This window comes from Mustelus asterias, chromosome 6 (genome assembly GCF_964213995.1).
Source record: "Mustelus asterias chromosome 6, sMusAst1.hap1.1, whole genome shotgun sequence".
NCBI lineage: Eukaryota > Metazoa > Chordata > Chondrichthyes > Carcharhiniformes > Triakidae > Mustelus > Mustelus asterias.
In genome coordinates this window covers 71,473,100-71,494,933 of record NC_135806.1, presented here as the reverse complement: position 1 = coordinate 71,494,933, position 21,834 = coordinate 71,473,100, and the positions used below count along the sequence as shown (strand labels likewise).

General features: G+C 39.7%; 1 protein-coding gene across 3 annotated transcripts in view; it reads left to right on the top strand.

Moving 5' to 3' along the window:
- The window catches only part of pcsk5b (proprotein convertase subtilisin/kexin type 5b), a 337,923-nt gene that overhangs the window by 180,690 nt on the left and 135,399 nt on the right, over positions 1–21,834 (top strand). For all 3 annotated transcript variants that reach the window (XM_078214531.1, XM_078214532.1, XM_078214533.1), the window contains exons 13-16: positions 10,733–10,869; positions 13,960–14,100; positions 17,670–17,769; positions 21,106–21,299. In XM_078214531.1, the coding sequence (XP_078070657.1) occupies positions 10,733–10,869; positions 13,960–14,100; positions 17,670–17,769; positions 21,106–21,299 (572 nt within the window). The remainder of the gene's footprint in view (positions 1–10,732; positions 10,870–13,959; positions 14,101–17,669; positions 17,770–21,105; positions 21,300–21,834) is intronic.

The following is a 21,834-nucleotide window of genomic DNA, read 5'->3' as shown; positions in this document are numbered from 1 at the left end:
TCCCACAGTTTCAGAAAACAATTAATCAAACTGCAGCATTGAATGCTTTGTGCAACGTGCCACTCAGTTCCATTCATAAGGAAGATTTATGTTTAAGGAATGGACGGCAAGTGTATGATTGCAAGAATATTTTCTCCTGTATTCATATCTGTTACATAGGAAACAGTATTGACAATTGTGACAATCCTTCATACCACTCTTGATGACTCGGAGCTATTTATGAGGATGGTTGTTTGATCAGGGATTACCCTGCACTAGACTTTTGATACTAATGAGACTTCTACAGATGGGGGAGTGGAATACATATAATGGATTGCAAGAGGTTCAATTGAGCAGATCATAAGGATCTTGAAGTTTGTTCAAGTTGCCTGGAAGATCTGTTTAAGGCATTGTAATACAGTCCAGCAAACAGGTCCAGAGTCATTATTGAAGGCTTCATATTGCATATTATTAACACATTGAAAGGACTAGTATTTTCTCAGCTGAAACAATGTTGATTGAAGCGGTAGGAAGAAGGCCCTCCATTTAAAAAGCTCATGGTGCACAGGAAAAAGAGGAACACTCTAAAATCCATCAGACTGCTGCCAGAGAAAAGAAGCTGCTGCTTATTTTATTATTCAATTACAAGTTGTGGATGTCGTTGCCATCCCTAATTTCCCTTGAGAGGTGGCAGTGAGCTGCCTTCTTATTTAACGACTGCATTCTATGTGGTGAAGATACTCCCAGAGTGTGAGTGAGGAAGTTCCATGATTCTGACCCAATGACAAACTTGATATGTTTCCAAGTCACAGCACATTGAATTAGCTAAATACTGACTTCTGTAATCATGCAGATCTCAGGAGGAAGGGTACATCTGTCATTTACTCATCCACTACTGGATGAAGATGGTTGCAAATGCTTCAGCCTTGCCTTTTGCACTGACATGCTGGGTTCAGGATGGGAAAGTTCATAGGGACTCCTCTTTGCTTTAATTGCCTACGATCATTCACAACTAAATATAACAGGACTATGAAGCTTTTATCTGATCTGTTAGTTCAGGGATTGTTTAGCTCTTCTGTAGCACGCTGCTTCTGCTATTCAGCAAGCCTGTTGTGCTGAGTTGTAACTTCAGTAGCTTCACATCTCATTTTTAAATAAGCATGTTGCTGCTTCTGGCATGCTCTTCTACAATCATCAAACCATGGTTGGCCATGGCTTGATGGTGGAGTGAGGACATGATGGGCCATGAGGTTATAGATTGTAATAGCTTGATGTTGGGTGGTCTTTCCAATTTTATTATAGTTTTCAAACATTTTATAACTGAATGTCTTGTTAGGCCATTTCAGAGGGTATTTAAAAGTCAACCACATGGCTGTGGGTCTGGAGTCTTATTGTAGGGTAAGGACAGAAGATTTTCAAGAACATTAATGAATGATGTGGCTTTTACAAGACTCTGGTAGGGTGATGGTCGTTATTACAATGCTAACTTTTTATTAAATTAGTTGAATTTAAGTTCCAAACTGTGGTGATGGGAGTTTAACTTGTGTCCCTGGGTTAATAGCACATACCTCCAGATTACTAGTCCAGTAACATCATAATTACATTATTGTATCCCCTAAAGCTGAGTACTTTCAGTAAATGATAGCCTAATTAAAAAATAGACTCCCTTTCCTTCTTCTGTCCCTTCCTCCACAGATAAATACACCACTTTCAAATCCAACAACAGTTTGATTTGACATAATATCTACACAGAACCACAGAATCTTTACAGTGCAGGAGGAGGCCATTTGGCCCATCAAGTCTGCACTGGCTCATTAAAAAGCAGTCTACCTAGTCACTCTCCCTTGCCTTATTCCCATGATCTTGCACATTATTTTCAAATGGCAGTCCAATTCTCTTCTGAGTAACTCAGTAAAACATGCCTCCACCACCCTCCCAGGAACTTTCTTCCAGATTCCAATCATCCTCTTAAGTCAAAAACTTTTCCTCACATCACTTCTTCTCCTTTTACCCACTATTTTGAATCTGTGCCCTCTAGTTTTTGATGTACTCCTGAGAGGGAACAGTTTCTCATTATTTATCCTATCCATACCCCTCAGGATTTTGAAAACCTTTATCAATCAGCCTTCTTTTCTCCAAGGAAAACATATCCAACCCCTCCAATTGATCCTCATAGCTACAGTTATTTATCCCTAAAATAATTCTTGTGAATCTCCTCAAATATGGTGCTCAGAATTGGATACATTTCTCCAGATGAAGCTTAACTAGTCTATTCTACAAATTCAACATGGCCTCCTTACTCTTGCATTCAATGCCCCTATTAATAAAACCTAGACTACCATATGCTTTATTTACTGCTCTCGCATGCCCTGCCACCTTCAATGTCTTAAGCACATATACATCTAGGTCCCTTCGTTCCTGCAACTCCTTTAGAAATTCTCCCTTTATTTTATACTGTCTCTCCATGTTCTTCCTGCCAAAATAAATCACTGCACACTTCTCTGCATTGAACTTCATCAGCCACTTCTTCCCAATTCAGCAATGTTTATGTCCTTTGTGCAATGTATAGAAGTGTCCCAAGGCAATCAGAGGAGTAATCAGGAAATAAAATGGATGCGGAGATAGAGGATACATTAGGATGACTTACCAAAAAGCTTGGATAGAGGTGGGTTTTTCTGAGGCTTATAAAAGGAGACGTGAAGATTGGAAGAGTTTAGAGAGGCGTTTCCAAAACTAGGAATCTAGAAGGCATGGCTGCCATTGATGCAGGTGGAGGGGGAGAAATGCACAAGAGGCCAGATCTGGAGCAATAGAGAGTTAATTGGGTTGTAAGGCTGGAGGAGGATAGAGATTGGAACTATACTACCAAGTGTTTTAAACATGAGTATGATGGTAAATTGGAAGCATTGTTACACTCGGAGCCCGTAAAGATCAGGAAGCACAAGGGTGTAATAGGTGGTGAGTCCAATGTGTGATAGGAAATGGGTTGCAAAATTATGAATGATGGTTATGAAGAATGGGGGATTAGCCAGAAAAACATTGAAATCATTGAGTTTGCTCACCAAAGCATGATGCCTCACTCAGTGAAAACCCCCCTAACTCACATCCACTCATAAGGATATAGTATCTGAGCTGATGCTAGGCAGGCACGGTCGTGTGATGAATTGATGGGAAAAAACTTGGGGATCTAGATGAGTCCAACTGTTGCTTCGCGTTCCTAAATTCTCCCTATGAGACAACCCCAGTATTTCAAAAATACAAAAGCTCAAGAAAATATATATTGAGAATAGTAGCCATTATTTTCCTTTGAGAACCATATGGAGGTCAAATGATAAACCGTTAGCCCTCCCTTTATATTTGTACCTCATCTCCTACTCATCTGTCTTGTATTGTGTTCCTTGTTTGTGTGCCAGAAAGTGCAAATTGCCATCCTGACAGACAATCTTTTCAAGATTGCTCTTCCTCCTATAATTTCAGTTCTTTGGCACTGATTATCTATTTTTGCCCTTTACAAATAATTTGCATAGAGCCATACATAGAGGTTTATAGCATTGAAAGAGGCCCTTTGGCCCAATTTGTCCATGCCACCCTTTGTTTTTAAATGACTAAGCTAGTCCCAATTGCCCACATTTGGCCCATAAACTTCCATACCCAACCTACCCATGTAACTGTTTAAAATACAAAATTGTACCCGCCTCTACTACAACCTCTGGCAGCTTGTTCCAGACGCCATCCTCTGTGTAAATAAATTGCCCTTCTGGACCCTTTTGTATCTCTCCCCTCTCACCTTAAACTTATGTCCTCTAGTTTTAGACTCCCCTATCTTTGGGAAAAGATATTGACTATCTAGCTGATCTGTGCCCCTCATTTATTTTATAGACCTCTATAAGATCACCCCTAAGCCTCCTACGTTCCAGAAAAAAAAAGTCTGTCTATCCAGCCTCTCCTTATAACTCAAACCATCAAGTCCTGGTTGCATCCTAGTACATCTTTTCTGCACTCTTTCTAGTTTAATAATATCCTTTCTATAATAGGATGACCAGAACTGTACACAGTGTTCCAAGTGTGGCTTACCAATGTCTTGTACAACTTCAACAAGACATCTGAACTCCTGTATTCAATGTTCCGACCAATGAAACCAAGCATACCGAATGCCTTCTTCACCACCCTGTCCACCTGTGACTCCACTTTCAACGAGCTATGAACATGTACCCCTAGATCTCTTTGTTCTATAACACTCCCCAACGCCCTGCCATTAACTGAGTAAGTCCTGCCCTAGTTCGATCTACCAAAATGCATCATCTTGCATTTATCTAAATTAAACTCCATCTGCCATTTATATACTCCATCTGCCACTCATCAGCCCACTGGCCCAATTGATCAAGATCCCGTTACAATCCAAGATAACCTCTTCACTGTCCACTATGCCACCAATCTTGGTGTCATCTGCAAACTTACTAACCATACCTCCTAAATTCTCATCCAAATCATTAATATAAATGACAAATAACAATGGACCCAACACTGATCCCTGAGGCACACCGCTGGTCACAGGCCTCCAGTTTGAAAAACAACCCTCTACAACCATTCTCTGTCTTCTGTCATCAAGCCAATTTTGTATCTATTTGGCTACCTCACCCTGGATCCTGTGAGATTTAATCTTATGCCACCACCTATCATGCGGTACCTTGTCAAAAGCCTTGCTAAAGTCCATGTAGACAACATCAACTGCACTGCCCTTATCTACCTCCTTGGTTACCCTTTCAAAACCTCAGTCAAATTTGTGATTTTCCACTCACAAAGCCATGCTGACTGTCCCTAATCAGTCCCTGCCTCTCTAAATGCCTGTAGATTCTGTGTCTCAGAATACCATCTAACAACTTACCCACTCAGATGTGAGGCTCACCGGCCTGTAGTTCCCAGGCTTTTCCCTGCGGCCCTTTTTAAACAAAGGCACAACAGTCGCCACCCTCCAATCTTCAAGCATCTCACCCGTAGCTGTCAAGTATTCCAATATCTCGGCTAGGGGACCCGCAATTTCCTCCCTAGCACCCCACAACGTCCTAGGATACAGTTCATCAGGTCCCTGGGATTTATCTACCTTGATGAGCTTTAAGACTTCCAGCACCACCTCCTCTGTAATATGTACACTCCTCAAGACATCACTATTTATTTCCCCAAGTTCCCTAACATCCATGCTTTTCTCAGCAGTAAATACTGATGAAAAATATTCATTTAGGATCTCACCCATCTCTTGTGGATCCGCCCATAGATGACCTTGTTGATCCAGTGTTAAAGAAATGCAATAGTCACTTGCAGGTCTTTTCATCTGATATCTTGCTTTTTTTTTGATTGACTGTCTTCCTTCCCCACCTCAAACGTAGCTTTTTCCCCTCAGTCTTTTGCTCTTTTCAGCTACTTAGTTCACAGAAAAATACGTTGGGTCTTTGGTCAGGGACAACACTTCAAATGATATAACATAATTGAATTTTCCCCATTCTATTTTGATTGTTTAACAAAACTTAAACAAGTTAGCAATTAAATCACACGGGTGGCCATTGCGGTCCAATGTGTAAGGAAAGAATGTCTATGGTGCCCCCAATCCTTTTGAGACTGCCTGACGTTTTCTTCCAAGTGTGGGTGAGGTAGGATGTAGATGTTGGAGGATGAATCTGAAGTTGTATGTAAATTAACAGTGAGTTGCTTTTAACATTGTCCTGGAGGGGCTTCACGTAAACTGCGTAATAATGTTCCGTCCTTTTGTCCACAAGGGGTTAGAATATAGAAAATTGTATCTTTAGCAAGCTAGAAAGACTCTTTGCAGTTTAACACATGTTTGGGATAGTGTGTTCTTAAATGTCTGAAACAGACTTGTTCAAAAAGAAAACATTTCCATGGTAATCAGTCTCTAGGAACAGGACAGAAAGTTTTGATTAGCCTGTTTAGTGTGTCTGGATTTCCTCTCGAGCTCCTTTTGCCAGCTGATGAGTGGCTGGAGCTATTCCTGAGGGAAAACAGCTGTTTGGTGGATAATTTATCTAATATCTGCAGGTGCAGAGCAGGCAAAGGCCCACTACTGTGTTGAAACTGGTCTTGTTAAAAGTATTCCACTCCATTAGCGCACCATACACAGATTGCTTGCGTGTCAAGTACTAATTCACTAGGTCGGAAGCTCTTAACACACCCAGCAGTGCTCAGTTTATTGTGCAACCATTGGCTTGCAGTGCTGCATGACCTGTGTGTGTAATCAGTGTGACCCTTGCAAATGACGAAGTTGCTTCTAAACTAGTGCAAATACAGGTCGAAGTTTTTTTTCAGCTAAAGTACACAAGATCTATTATGGCTGCTGAAATCAGAGCTGCCAGAGGGAATTGTTCCGAGGTCCATCAGCTCCTCCCTTTGTGGAATCACCATCTTCTGCATGTATACAGTGTGCTGGTATTTCACAATATTCCTTGTTTGGCTCATGCAGTACAATACTTGCATTATGCCTCATCTGAGTTTTAGATTGATCCAATTGATTAATTATTTTTATTATTTGGTTTTAATTTCCATATTCACACATTACCTGTTTATTCTGCCCTTCCTCTTCCAATTCCTTCTTTTCGTCTTGTTACTTTTGTCCAGTTGCACAATGATTCCCCAGTCCATGCAGCCCATTTTTTTATATCGGTTTTCTGTTTTGCAATGAATGCACCAAGAATTCCCAGGGTGGAATTTTCCAGCCCCGACACCAGCAGGCATCATCATGGGCAGGACAGGAAAATCTGGAGAGCTGTCATTTTTTTTAATGGCTCTCCAAATTTTCCGGTCCTGCCCATGATGATGCACATCAGTGTTGGGGCTGGAAAATCCCGCTCCTGGACTTCAATTCTCTTTTTTAACTACTGGGACATAAAAATGTAACTGGGATGTTTAAAACAGAGCCAAAGTCTGAAATCGGTAAAAATGACAAAACCCATGTGCCTCACTTGTGTCTTTTGAGGAAGTATATCCATCATCCTTAGCTGACTTTGTCAGCAAATAATTCCAGCCTTGCATCAACATAGTCTTCACTGTTTTCAGAAATTACCAGGAAAGCCAATCAGTTGTATCAAACACTAGAGTTCGCGAAGGCTGATCATCACCTATGTAATATATGCCAGCTTTATTGACAATACTCACACCCAAGAATGATTTTTAAAAAATCTTAAATTACTCACAAGCAAGATAGGTTCGTTATTTTCAAAAGCAAAAGAATATCCCTCTTGTATGCTGACTTAATAAAAGCCCCAAACAACCAGAGAGCAAATACAGCTCACTCTTATAGTCCAATGGCCAATATAAACCCTGTGTGGTTTATTCAAAATGATTCCATTCTTGGTTTCTTTGTGTGGGCTGTCCTATTGTACTGTTTGACAACCTGTCTGCAATATGTACCAACAGCACGAGTGCCCTTTGCAATTGGCACAAGTGGAATGAAACCAAGCAGATGGAACTCTGTCTTTAACAATTTTAAGTGGTTTAAAGCAATGCTATGCGTTTCCTCTTCCTCCGAATTACTACAGATACCATTTGAAAATTAAGCTTGTAAGTGTGCGTTTAGCCATGGGAATGTTTGCAATTTATTTTGATATTCTAAATTCTGGCAGTTTGCTGACTTTTTAAATGGTAAAATTGCTGAGCAGAGTATTGACATGTTTCTTGCAGCTTTAAGCTCCATTTGGCAAGCTTTTATTTTTAATAATTGTCGGGAGAGAAATTCAATAAATATTTCAATGTGTTTCAATCCCTTTTATTAGCTGTAATTTTCATTGTGAGAAGGCCCTACCTATTGGGCATGTGTTAACTTATGTTTATAATGCGAAACCACCTACGCTGAAGGCTGTTTTACATTGAGTTATGACTGTTAGTATGTTATGGCTGCTTGTATGCTCCATGGGCCTCATTTACATAACAGGGTAATGGCAACATTGCACTGCGTAAAATTGTGATTAATTTTCCTGCCAATAGCATTTGGTCATGAGCATCGTGGGTAGAAACCATCCTTAATGGTGAGTCCTTGTGCTTCTGTAGCCGTGAGCAATGCCTACTGTAGTACAGATGCCTCCAGTAGCCATTCAATATTAATTTTTAGTGGCACAATTTTGCCTTTACTGTAGCATCTTTGAAAGGGATGTGAAAAGGAAAAAAATCTAGTTGAGTAAAAAGATAATAAAATTGAGTACTCCTTTACTATTTAATAAAATATTCTATTATGGTGAAAGTATTGAGGTTGAGTTTTGTAGGGCAGTTCAGTACATTTTGAAAAGACTTTTAGGCATTGCATAAACAGTTGGAAAATTGAACAGTGGGAAAATTGGTGTCCTGATCCTGAAATATGCCGAATGTTGATTTTTTTTAAAAAAACTGTACTCCATTTTTTTTCCAGTCCCAGCAATGACTGGTTTAAAGGTGGGGGGGTTGGGGGTGTGCGTGCGCACGCGCAATGGGAGCTGAAAACTTGGTTTCACTAGCACGAAATGACAGCGGGACCATGCCATTCCATTCCCAGAGCTGCTGGCCATCCAACTGGTGGGGACTGCTGCACAAAATAAAATCTAGCATTTTGTCATCTTTTACAGACAGTTGTTGAACAGCCTGCTGATTTCCAAGTTCAAAGATGAGGAATAACTAAGTATATTACTGTCAAGCCCATGCAGTTAGTTGTCCACATGTGCATTTCCCTATAGGAATTACTGGATGACGATCAGATCAGGAAGAAGTCTCACAACACCAGGTTAAAGTCCAACAGGTTTATTTGGTGTCATGAACTTTCAGAGCGCTGCTCCTTCTTCAGGTGAGTTGTCTTCACTCACCTGATGAAGGAGCAGCGCGCCGAAAGCTCGTGATACCAAATAAACCTGTTGGACTTTAACCTGGTGGTGTGAGACTTCTTACTGTGCCCACCCCAGTCCAACTCTGGCATCTCCACATCAATCCGATCAGGAAGCTTTCAATTTTTATTTTCCACGGGTGCCGAGGCTCACTGCAGCTGCCTTAGCTAACATTATCTCCTTGGCACAAACCATGATTTGAAGCTGGAACCTTTAGGTCTGTGTGGCAGTTACTATGATGAAGAAATGTATTATAGCAGTTAGTACAGTTATTATACCAGTTAGTGCCTTTAATCACAAGGCCATTGGGAGAGGCATTGATGGATTCTCAAAGGCTGTAGTTTTCATAAGTTTCTACAGAAATCCTGTCGCGTTTACCTTCTCCGTTTATTATTTTGTTTATTTATTTGTTTTGACGTTTTTCATTAAATTGTAGATTAATTTCAATGGTTTTCTGTTACTTGGTCTTTGCAGTGAACAGTGCTCAACAGCAATGGCCTGCAATTGTTTAATGATCATTGTGATCTCCGTAATTGCATCCGTTGTAATAATCTATCTGTTTTAGGCTTCAGAAGTAAGCTTTGTCACATATCTGATGGTAGAAATTACCACACAAGTTTAGATTGGGTAGTGGATGACACTGTTTTGATGTGGACTGGTGCAGCTAGGAATGAACAGTGTTCATATACCCAATGACTTGGATTTCAAGTAGAATTTTGAGAGTTTGATTAATGGCAATTTTCTTCCTGCTAAAGCAAAATGGCAATTTTCTAAACAGAGCTTCATGGGAATGATATCAAACAAAATTTGATACTGGGCCCACGTGAGATAGATGGTCAAAAGCTTTGGTCAAACAGGTTTTGGTAGCAATGTTGGATTTGCTTCATTGCTATCAATGTAATGATTTTTTTTGATGGTCAAAGGGAAATAAATGTCATGGGGATGAAAAATAGGCTGGCAGCTACCTCTCTCCATAACTTACCATTTATATGCTTTTGCTCTCAAAGTCATTGTGACTTTTGTCAGGAAAACTGACTTGTTTAATTATACAGTGGTTTACAAACAAGTTAGAAAAGAATACTCACCAACAGCAGAGAAAACTGGCTATCTCCTATGGTTTAGATCCAGTATGGAGTATTACAAGGATTGTATCTCCCTTTTCTGATCCTGCCAATATTATCCTATGCTGAAGCGACTCTTCTATGCAACTGGTCAATGAATCTCTGTACAAGATGTTTTTCATTATCTCGAGTGGCTCCTAGGTGGATCAGCTCACAGTAGCTAGCTGTGTTGGTAACAAGAGAAAAGGGAGAGAGGAAGAGACCTATTGACCCATGTGCCTTGTCAGCCATTGTAGATTTGTTGATGACGATGATGGCAATCTTAGCATCTGTTGTCCCAAGCCCAGTATGACAGTAATGTTCCTTGTTCTTTCTCCCGGATTACTCAACTTGCTACCAGAGCCCATAGTACAGAGAAATACTTGACTTGAATCATATTGTTTTGTTCCGGGTATAATTTATTGAAGAGCTGAGACTTTCACCACTGTAATCCAACCATACCAAGAAAACTCAAAAACTTAGCTTGTGTACTATTTATTCTATAGCTAGCTTTCATCGTGAGAGAAGTATCTTAAAATATTGTATTTTGCAAATTAGGTTGGCTCGGAGACCAATTGTAATGCTTGTTCTTGAGTTCCAGTCCTTAAATTATGAAGGGATTTGTTTGAAGCTACTTTGCATTCTGTTCTAGCCTGTAGTGCAGAAGGGAATCATTTTGCAGCGCTCTTGCCAAAAGAATAGAATACTGCAGCTGTTGGCCCATATGTCTGTTGGTGGGAAATGAGAGTATCCCTTTATATGTTGTTCCTGATCTTCTTATCTATGTTTCCATATTAGATTATTTGATCATTCCATGGAAGGCTTTAAAAGTTGGGAATTCATGACAACTCATTGCTGGGGTGAAAAGGCAGCAGGCGACTGGGTTCTTGAAATTCACGACAGTCCTTCCCAACTCCGAAACTTCAAAACACCAGGTACTCGCAACAATGACTTATTAAGAGTTAAAAATTTTCAGTGTCTGCATTTCTTCTGTTAAATAATACTTTACTGGCGTAATATGGATTCCTAAAATAGTTCAAAACTGAATGAATTATATTTAAATAGTTGTAAAGAATTTTGTTAAGTATCAGAAGTTTGTTGAAGAACCAATTTTGTTTACAAGTAATACAACTTCTAAAACACTGGCAGCAGGATTGAAACTAAGTTAAAACTTTAGAGCATTTACCATGAGCAAGCAGGTTAAATATTCAAAACTCGAGATGAATATTTCTGCTCATGAGCCTTGTCTACAACGCAGAGTCTGCAAAGGTGGGTTAAAGAACTCTCTGCTTATGGCAGCATTGAAAGATGGCATAGTACCCTGCAATAGTGCCTGCCTCCTTGTCTGCACAGTGCTATGGGTACAACATTGTCTATTCTATAGCATGGACAAAGCATCCTCCAGCAGTATCGTGATATAAATGCAGCAATAGTTTTGTCACAAAATGCTAGAGGTTAGAAAAGAAGCTCTGTGCACAAGCATGCTTTTTTGTTACTTAGCTTGAACATTACAAATGGGTGGGAGACGCAGCACACATGGCAAACCAGATTGCCATTTATTTCTGAAATATAATACTACCACTACTAAGAAACCAAGGGAGGGAGAAATATATTCTTGCTGGCAATAATACAACATGCCTAACAACATCACTAAAAACATTTTCCATTAATCAAAGAAGTGTACAGGGAGTACCAAGCTCCATCTAAGCCACAGAATGCCTGACCAGATGGTTAAAAAAATCTAGTAGCCACAACATCCTTTGCAGCACAAAGTTTTGCCTACAAAATAGATCTGTTAGTGCAAACTACTCAGCAGGAGTACATGCGTCAGGGGGAAATTGGGAAACAACTAAGGTTATTTCCCCTGTTGAATGGGTTAAGTCTCAAAGGTTTAATTAGTTCTGGTCCCACCTGTTCATGAACTGTGCCATTACATCAAGTGTTACGGTCAGGTCTAATCTTGTTCCCTCAGGCAGAGTTTCCTAGGTAATTTCTTCCAGAATGTTTCGGAATGTGTTCTTAATCACTTCAGATCTGTTTATTTTCAGCCAATACATTGAGCAATAGCCTTTGATCAAATAATTTAATTTGCAAGTGGTTATGTGTTGAGCCAGGTTTTGATTCTTTTCTGCGTTGTATTCCAAACCATATGCTAAATGTTTCTGATGCCACTAAAGGGTGTTCAGTTAGAGTTTAAAAGGAGCTGTGAAAAAATACATTTTATTTTCCTATGAACTTGGGACTGAAGAGAAAATAATATCCAAAAGACACATCAATCATGCTAACCAGTGATGGCTGTAATTAACACAATGGAAAAACTCTGTTCTTAATTTGAGATTGTTAAAATGACCATTTTTTTGTATCCAGTTTATATATTTTTAAAGAAATAATCTACAGCATGGCACAGCTGCTTTATGTGGCAATTCTATGCTGAAATATGGATGAAAATTCGAATCTACTAGTAGCCATTTTGAGTTTCTGATGGTATTTCTGCAATGTGGACAAGGAACGGGGAGAGGGTTGGAATGCTTCTCCAGTCGTGGGAGGTTTGCTTTACTCACAGCATGGTGGCACAGTGGTTAGCACTGCCACCTCACAGCACCAGTGACCCAAGTTCAATTCTAGTCTTAGGTGAGTGTCTGCGTGGAGTTTGCATGTTCTTCACATATCTGTGTGGGTTTCCTCTGGGTGCTTTGGTTTCCTCCCACACTCCAAAAATTTGCTGGTTAGGCTGATTGGTCATGATAAATTTTCCCTTAATGTCAGGGGGAGCTAGCAACAGTAAAGACATAGGGTTCTGGGATATGGCCTGGGTGGGATTGTGGTTGGTGCAAACATGATGGGCCGAATGTCCACCTTCTGCACTGTAGGGATTCTATGATTCACGCAAGCCTGAAAACCTGTCGCATGCTGATCTGTGAAGCTTTGGTATGATCCATGGTGTAGGAATACTTCCATTATCTTCAGAAGACTGAAGAGTAAAATTAGGAATGTGGCAGAGAAGAATGTCTTAGTACAAAAATAACAAGAACTGAAGCTGAATTTTGCAGAATTACGTTATTTCTAATAAGTGCCTCCTGAAATATAATCGGAAATATAATCACCCTATTTTAGTTCAACCAGCAATGTCCTGCATGAAGCAATTCCAATCATAGGGCCCACAAGATGCAAAAAAACCCTCCGAGGAGTGTTTTGAAAATAGTAACTTGAGAGATATTGTTCAAAATCACTAGTTTCCCTGTAATGAGTGGTCGAGCCTTGTAAACTTTATTGCTCAAATCTGAGGATTAAGCATTAATGATGCAGGAGATGTTACCAAACTGAGTATTTTGCTGCATGGAGTGGGGTGAATCTTCCTGATGGGATAAGAACATCACCGAGAAACAATTGGGAAAAATATAAACACTACTAACGTTTTTGTTTGCTCTTGGAATATAGGGTGATAAAATGCCCATCCCATTTTCCTGAAACCTTTAAGAATTAAATATAGTCATACGTAGGCCAGACTGGGTAGGGTGGCAAGTGAAATAAAGTTATTTCAGAAGTAACAAGTATGCATGATAAACCTCTCAGAATTTATTAAAAATAGATAGGGAAAATTAATTAAATATAGTACATGCAGACTTTAGAAAAGCCCTTAACCAGTCCTACAAAGGAGAATACAAGAGAACATTGCAGTATGGAATTAGGGTAGAACAGGAAAAAGTGCAAAAAATAGGGTTGTTAAAACAGAATGGGATTAAGTGTAGTTTTTTCCAAAGTAACTGCAAGTGGATAGTGGTATCCACAAGAGTTTAGTTCGGGGATTATTTCCATTTATTATCAATGATTTCAGGGACCCTAGATACCAAGGAATTTATGCTAAAACTTTTGTAGTCCAGTTCAATGAAGTTGTGTATTTTTGTTTCATTTGCTGTTGAAAGTAATATAGGTTTGATGGATGCCTATTTTCTACAGTTCTCTTGAATGAGTCCATACTTGCAATGACCTGTTACAATTCATTGTCATTATGTTTACTTTTTTAGGAAAGCTGAAGGAATGGTCTCTCGTACTTCATGGTACATCAGCACATCCATACACCTCTTCATACTTGAGGTTAGATCAGCCAAAAGTGCGATCCAGCCCAACAGACTATGTCCCTGATGACTACCCAGATGAATATACTGGTAAGTTGAAATGTACGATAAGGAATACTCATACCAGTTACTTTTCTTGCTAGATAGTGATAGAGCAATGCATTAATTTGCACTTGCTTTTTTTCTTTCCCGCCCACAAAGGAATGCACATGCACTAATTTGGTAGTGTGGAATTACATTCTAGCCCAAATTGCATTAGATGATTGTCATATATTGGCTGTTTTGATTAGTAAGACCAAAGATGATGAGGTGCTGCACTATTTTGAACCAACTCAACGCAGATTTATTTAACAGCTGTTGCCAGATTGAAGTCCAACATAGCAGAGAGATAAAATCCTGCAAGTGCCTCTGGTGTCATCACGGCATGTCATGCGACTAATCACAGATGCATTGCTTTGCAATACATAACATTCCTCTCCCTTTAATTCATTAGTACAACAACAAACTTTTAAACAGTAATGATTATTCAGCATGAACATCAGTCAACATCCACAAATTCCTGAGATGTGAATTGCTTCCCATTATCACTGGCTAGTTGTTCAGGTGATCCAAATCTTCCAAACAACTCGTCCAACTCCTCTATGGTTCTTTCCGTTGTGGTGGATTTCATCATCCTGACTTTGGGCCACTTTGAATGCATGTCCACTAGGAAAAGAAACATACAACCTTCAATGGGTCCTGTGAAGTCGATATGTGTCCTCTACCAAGGTTGTTTTGACCAATCCCATAGGTGAAGTTGTTGTAGAGGTGGAGTATTCTGAATTCTAGTGCATGACTGATATTGGCCCACTTTCTCTTGTATTTGTGAGACAAGTCCCAGCCACCAAAACTAGCTTTGAGTGAGTTCTTTCATCTACACTACCTCTGGATGACCTTCAAGCAATTGATCCAGGATTCAACTTCATAAACATGGAAGGATGATCACCCTGATCCCCCATGGCAATACTCCATTTTATATAGGAATGCACAATAAATGGGAGTAAATTTGGATAATTCAAGTTCCCTCATTATAGAAGATCTGAATTCGGGATTCCTCTTTTGTTCATCCAATGATGGTCCTCTTAAAACCATGTCCATGACCTTACCCTTTACTGAGTCATTCCTTAGAACCATAGAAAAGTTATAGCACAGAATGGGGCCATTTGGCCCATCTTGTCCATGCCAGCCCCAGGACACCCAGGTGCCCTTTCCAATCTCACCTTCCTGTACCCAGTCCATGGCCCTGCAGCTTACAGCATGCAAGGTGCAGATCCAGGTGCTTTTTAAAAGAGTTTAGGGTCTCTGCCTCCACCACCCTTTGCGTAAAGTAGTTCTTCCTCATGTCCTCTCTACACCTACTGCTGCTTACCTTGAATCGATGTCCCTTGAATTCTCCATGATGGGAAACAATTTTATCCTGTTTACTGTATCTCTCCCCTTCATAATTTTGTACAGCTCTATCAAGTCACCCCTCAGCCGCCTTCGATCCAAGGAAAATCAGCCAAATCTATCCAATCTCTCCTCATTGCTACACTTTTCCAGCCCTGGCAACATTCTTGTAAACTTCCTCTGCACTCTCTCCAGAGCAATTATGTCCTTTCTGTAATGTGGTAATAGTTCAGTTGTGACCTCACTAGTATTTTATACAATTCAAACATTATATCCTTACTTTTATATTCTATACCTCTGCCAAGGAAGGAGAGCATTCCATTTGCCTTCTTTACAACCTTATCTACTTGAACTGCTGTCTTTGGGGACCTGTGTACTTGTACGCCAAGATCTCTCTCTTCTTCTATCCTTCTTAGTATATTTGTATTTATTGTATGTTCCCTGTGACTGTTTGACCTCCCTAAATGCATGACCTCACACTTCTCTATGTTAAAATCCATCTGCCACTTTACCACCTACTCGACCAACCCATCGATATTGTTTTGGAGATTATAGCTATCCTCTACACTATCCACTACTCAGCCAATCTTAGTATTGTCTACAAATTTTCCAATTGTGTCCCACGGTCACGTCTAAATCATTAATATATAACACAAACAGCAAGGGTCCCAACATTGAACTCTGTAGAACACCATTTGAAACAACTTTCCATTCGCAAGGGCATCCATCGACCATTACCCTTAGTTTCCTGTTGCTAAGCCAACTTTTGATGCAATTTGCCACATTACCCTGTATTTATTCCATGGGCTTTTACTTTTTTGATTAATCTGCCATGTGGGACCTTGTCAAAAACCTTGCTAAAATCCATGTACACAACATCCACTGCACTTCCTTCAAGTTCAGCAATCCCACAACTGACGGATCAGATCTAAACTCTACAGTCCAACCACGTCCAGTTGTGAATGGTGGTGGACAATTAAACAGATAACTGGAGGAGGAAGCTCCACAAATATCGCTATCCTCAACAATGGGGGAGTCCAGAATGTCAGGGTAGTGTCCAAGGCCCAATCATCTCCAGTTGTTTCATCAAGAATCTTCCCTCTATCATATGGTCAGAAGTGAGGATGTTTGTGGATTGTTGCACAATATTATAACTGCATAAAATCTAATTAGTTTACAGCTAGGGTACCGTGTACAGTTCTGGTCACCACATTTGTGGAAGGATGTAATTGCATTAGAAAGGATACAGTGGAGATTTATGAGGGTGTTGCCAGTGCTGGAAATTTACAGCTATTATGAAAGATTGAATAAGATGCACTGTTTTCTTTGGAATAGGGGAGGATAAAGGGAGATTTAATTGTGGTGCATTAAATTATAAGGGGCCGAGACACAGTGGATAGGATGGATTAGCAGAAAGGTCAATAATTAAGGGGCAGAGATTTAAATACATTGGTAGAAGATGGGGGATAATTGAAAAATGTTTTCACCTAGAGAAAGTTTGGGGCCTGGAACTCGCTGCCTGAAAGGGTGTTAGCGACAGAAGCATCATCATATTCAAAAAGTACTTGGATATGCACTTGAAGTGTCATAACCCAAGAGCTAGAAAGTAGAGTTTGGCTGGGGAGATCTTTTTCAGTTGGCCCAGACATGACAAACCAAATGGCCACAGCCTTTGCCATAAGTTTCTGTTTTTATGATTCCAGGTTCTGTAGGATCTTCACGAGTCTATCAAATACCAAAGATTGATAGTCACTTCATTGCAGGCATTGTGATTACATATCGTGGTAACTAGAATCAGAATTGTTTGATAAAACTAGGATTAAATTCATGTTTCACCAGGTTGTTGTCATCTGGGATTTCCATTCCATGAAGATATCTTTCTTTGCAAGGATTAAAGCCATTAGATTGTCTTGATTTATGCTTATTATCTGTGTTCCAAGTTTATCAAAGTATACCAAATATGCAGGCTCTGCCTTAAGTGAATTTCAATTCCAGTTTTTGTGGGTCTATAAAGATGATACTAGTCCTACGTTTTTCAAGCAAGTCGTAAAATAAATTTAGTTTTAATTTCTTTTGTTAGTATTTTCTATTCAATTAAGTGAATGATGAAAGCATATTTTCTTCTAATATTCATTCATAGTTTTTGTATTTAAGGTTTCTAAATAAAATGCTGCTTCTCTAGAGAAAAATAAAATCAGTTAATCAAATCAATTAAACTCTTCATTGTTTAGGATCCTGTAATCCTGAATGTAATAATGGCTGTGATGGACCTGGACCTCATCAATGCATTGATTGTTTGCATTATTTCCTCAAGTTCAAAAACAATACAAGGTAGGTCAATTTACTGGAAACCAAGGGGCTGGTGAAGGAATAATTCTAACAATGGTTTAAGTTTGTGCGGTGATTTTAATCCCCAAAAGGGATTTCAATTTGGGAAGCCAACATCAATCACACCCTTTTTTAGCTTTCATGGGTAGGTTTGAAGATGAGCAGAGAATGCCAATGTGGCTGTCAGGTAAGGCATTTAAATATTATAATAAGTAATTAAATTCTGTTTCAACCAAGGATCCTTTAACTGGCAGCCTCAAAAGTCCATGTTCCATTGGCCTATTCTAACCCATGTTGGGGATCCCTTCAATCCCTTCCTTTGGCAGAATTGATGCATAATTTCACCCACCCTGATTGACAGGAAACCTGAAAATGGGATGCAAATGCCATGGATCAATTAACGAGCCTTGGCTTTGAAGCCGGCTGGAGACTTCAGTGGGTTCCCAACCAGCTAATGGTCTGGCCATTTTGGCAGTGAGGTGAGTAAATTGCACCCCATGTGTTGTTAAACATTTAAACTCTCAAAAGATAAAAAATAATCTAAATTGACCTGTAGTTGGATATTTCTGCGGCCACCAAAATTGGAAATGTCACAGCTTTCAGAACTCATCTGCTGTTACAAGATGATGTGCTGACGTTTTTTTTACAGTTTGGAGAACATTGTGTGAGGTGTGGCAGATTTTATTCCTCCAAACCAGTGTGGTAATGCTTCCTACCTTGATCCCAACTCATTGCACTTGAGTAATTGTTGGTCTCATAAAAGTTGACCCCTGACTTTTGGCCAAACTACGTTTAGTTTGTCCATAACCCTCGTGTAAAAGTTGACCCATAGCTTTCCAAGAACATTGTGCTCTGACTCAGCTCACTGCCCCATCTGTGTTCAGAGTAATGCAGCAGAGACCAGGATTTGAGGCAGTAATTTTCTGATTTTTCTGCAATGGTACTAAATTGCGGGGGATATTGGGAACTTCAATAAAAGTTTAATTTCTCAGATAAAACTAGACCAAACTACAGAGTCAGTGTGCAAAGTGTGTCAAATCGGCAGTATCCAATTGATTTGACCAGTTTGGGCATACACACAGCTGTTGCCTTTCATTAAAAAAGTCAGCAGCATAAAATAGGTAGAGTTAATGATGACTTGTAGCTAGATAAGCAACTATGTTGGGGTTAAAATATATATTTGATTTGATTTCTTATTGTCACGTGTATTGGTATACAGTGAAAAGTATTGTTTCTTGCGCACTATACAGACAAAGCATACTGCACATAGAGAAGGAAAGGAGAGAGTGCGGAATGTAGTGTTACAGTCATATCTGGAGTGTAGAGAAAGATCAACTTAATGCGAGGTAGGTCCATTCAAAAGTCTGTTGGCAGCAGGGAAGAAGCTGTTCTTGAGTCAGTTGATACGTGTCCTCAGACATTTGTATCTTTCTCCCAATGGAAGAGGGTGGAAGAGAATATGTCTGGGGTGCGTGGTGTCCTTAATTATGCTGGCTGCTTTTCTGAGGCGCGGGAAGTGTAGGCAGCGTCAATAGATGGGAGGCTGATTTGAGTGATGGACTGGGCTTCATTCATGACCCTTTATAGTTTATTGCGGTCTTGGACAGAGTGGGAGCCTTATTAACCTGTAATACAACCAGAAAGAATGCTTTCTGTGCTGCATCTGTAAAAGTAGGTGAGAGTCGTAGCAGACATGCCAAATTTCCTTAGTCTTCTGAGACAGTTGGTGGGCTTTCTTAACTATAGCGTCGGCATGGAGTGAACAGGATAGGTTGTTGGTGATCTGGACACATAAAGACCTGAAGCTCTCGACCATTTCTACTTTGTCCCGATTGATGTAGACAAGAGCATGTCCTCCACTACACTTATTGAAGTCGATGACTATCTCCTTAGTTCTGTTGACATTGAGGGAGAGATTATTATCGTCACACCAGTTCACCAGATTCTGTATCTCTTTCCTGTATTCCATCTTGTCATTGTTTGAGATCTGACCCACTATGGTGGTGTCATCAGCAAACTTGAAAATCAAACTGGAGGGGAATTTGGCCACACAGTCATAGGTGTATAAGGAGCTAAGGACACAGCCTTGTAGAGTACCGGTGTTGAGGATGATCATGGAGGAGGTGTTGCTGCATATCCTTACAGATTGCGGTCCGTCGGTTAGGTAGTCGAGGATCCAGTTGCAGAGGGAGGAGCTGAGCCCCACGCCATGGAGTTTGGAGATGACTTTTGTAGGAATAATGGTGTTTAAGGTGAGCTGTAGTCAATAAATAGGAGTCTGACAAAGGTGTCTTTGTTACCCAGGTGTTCTTGTTACCTAGGTGTTCCAGGGTTGAGTGTAGGGCCAGGGAGGTGGCGTGTGCTGTGAGTCTGTTGCTGTGGTAGGTGAACTGTAGTGAATCCAGGCAATCTGGGAGGCCAGAATTGATTCGTGCCATGACTAACCTTTCAAAGCACTTCATAATGATGATGTCAAAGCCACCGGACGATAGTCATTAAGGCATGCTGCCTGGCTTTTCTTTGGTACTGGGATGATGGTCTATATATCTATAACATATATCTATATGTTAATGGGGTCTCCAGAAGAGCCTATCTGAGACTGCAGCATCAGGATTGTTCCAGTTATGCTGTCATTTAATAAATTTTGTATATACCATAATATTTTTCAGATCAGTGAAGTAAAGGTATGCTTCATGGGTGTATTTGACCCAGTTTGTACAAAGACATTTGAGCTACTGAACCTCAACATCCTCTATTAAGCCCAAAGAATTCCTGCTCTTCGCCAGCAGTAAAATGCAGTGTCCCCTTCCTGGAGAAACTCCATAATTGAGGATTGTAATTTTCTTTTCTCTGTAATTAAGTTAAAGTACTAAGTTCACATGGCTTAGAAACTTTCCAATTCATTTGAATGCAATTCCATTAGTGGGTCATTAATTATGGAGGAAAAATTCTATATTTTATTTAAAGGAAATTTATAAATGAAATAGATAAGGCGACCTCTGAATATCATCTATGGAACTAAGATCAGAGGATGTAAATTTAAATCAATGAGATCGAGTTTGAAAATATGGGGAAAGTTTCTTTACTCGGAGAAAATTTATTTAAAAATAATCCAGCTGGATTATTTTGACATATTTTAGAGTTGTCTGCTTAAATGCAGCATTGAAATTGAATTGACTAATAGCACAGTAATGGTCTACTTTTCTCTGTGGCGGGTCACTTCCTTCCTTTGGGTTTGAAAACTCAGTAGCGTCAATGAGGATTTTTTGCCACTGTTCCTCCCGTAAAGCAACAGTAGCAGATTACAAGTCTAATTGTGGCCTTTTGCTATGAATGTAGAACGTGTGTCCCTGAATGTCCAAGAGGATTCTTTGGTGATGAGAAGAAACGCTGTAAAAAATGTTGGTCAATCTGTGAGACTTGTGTAGGAAGCCGTAGTGACCAGTGCACTTCCTGTAAAAATGGCTACCACTTGAATGAAGAGACAAATGTCTGTATACCCAACTGCTCAGACAGTTTCTACCTCGATAAAGGTAAGATTTCTTGTTTTTAAGAAAACTAATTAAACAATGATTGAATCAGATGATTGACTGGCAATTGCTTCAGATTCTTAAATTCGATCAATGCCTCCAATGTTGATTCTCACCACTATTGCTTGAACAGACTGATATTGCTATTCTTGTGGTTCAGTTCAGCATCATTGATCTTGAACTATGTGAGCTTTCTCCTTTTCAGAGGCCAGACCGTGTGGTGAATTGCCAAATCATACATCCGATCCTAGACTAAGCTATAGATTTCTGTTTCCCTTATCATTTGTGTTGCGCTTGAAATCATTTTTGATTAAGCTTTTTGATCGCTTAGTTCATGAGTTCACTGTTTAATGTTATGAATATATGATTTCATAATCCATATGTTTTAGGAAATATTAGTTTAGAAATTGAATTTTAAATGTAGATAAAGAGAAGCATTTTTGAGAAACTGGCAGTTACAATTCAAAGGCTAACATTTAATTATTTAATAAGTCCAGTTAGAAAGCAGAATACCTTAACAATGGATGACCTATCTCTA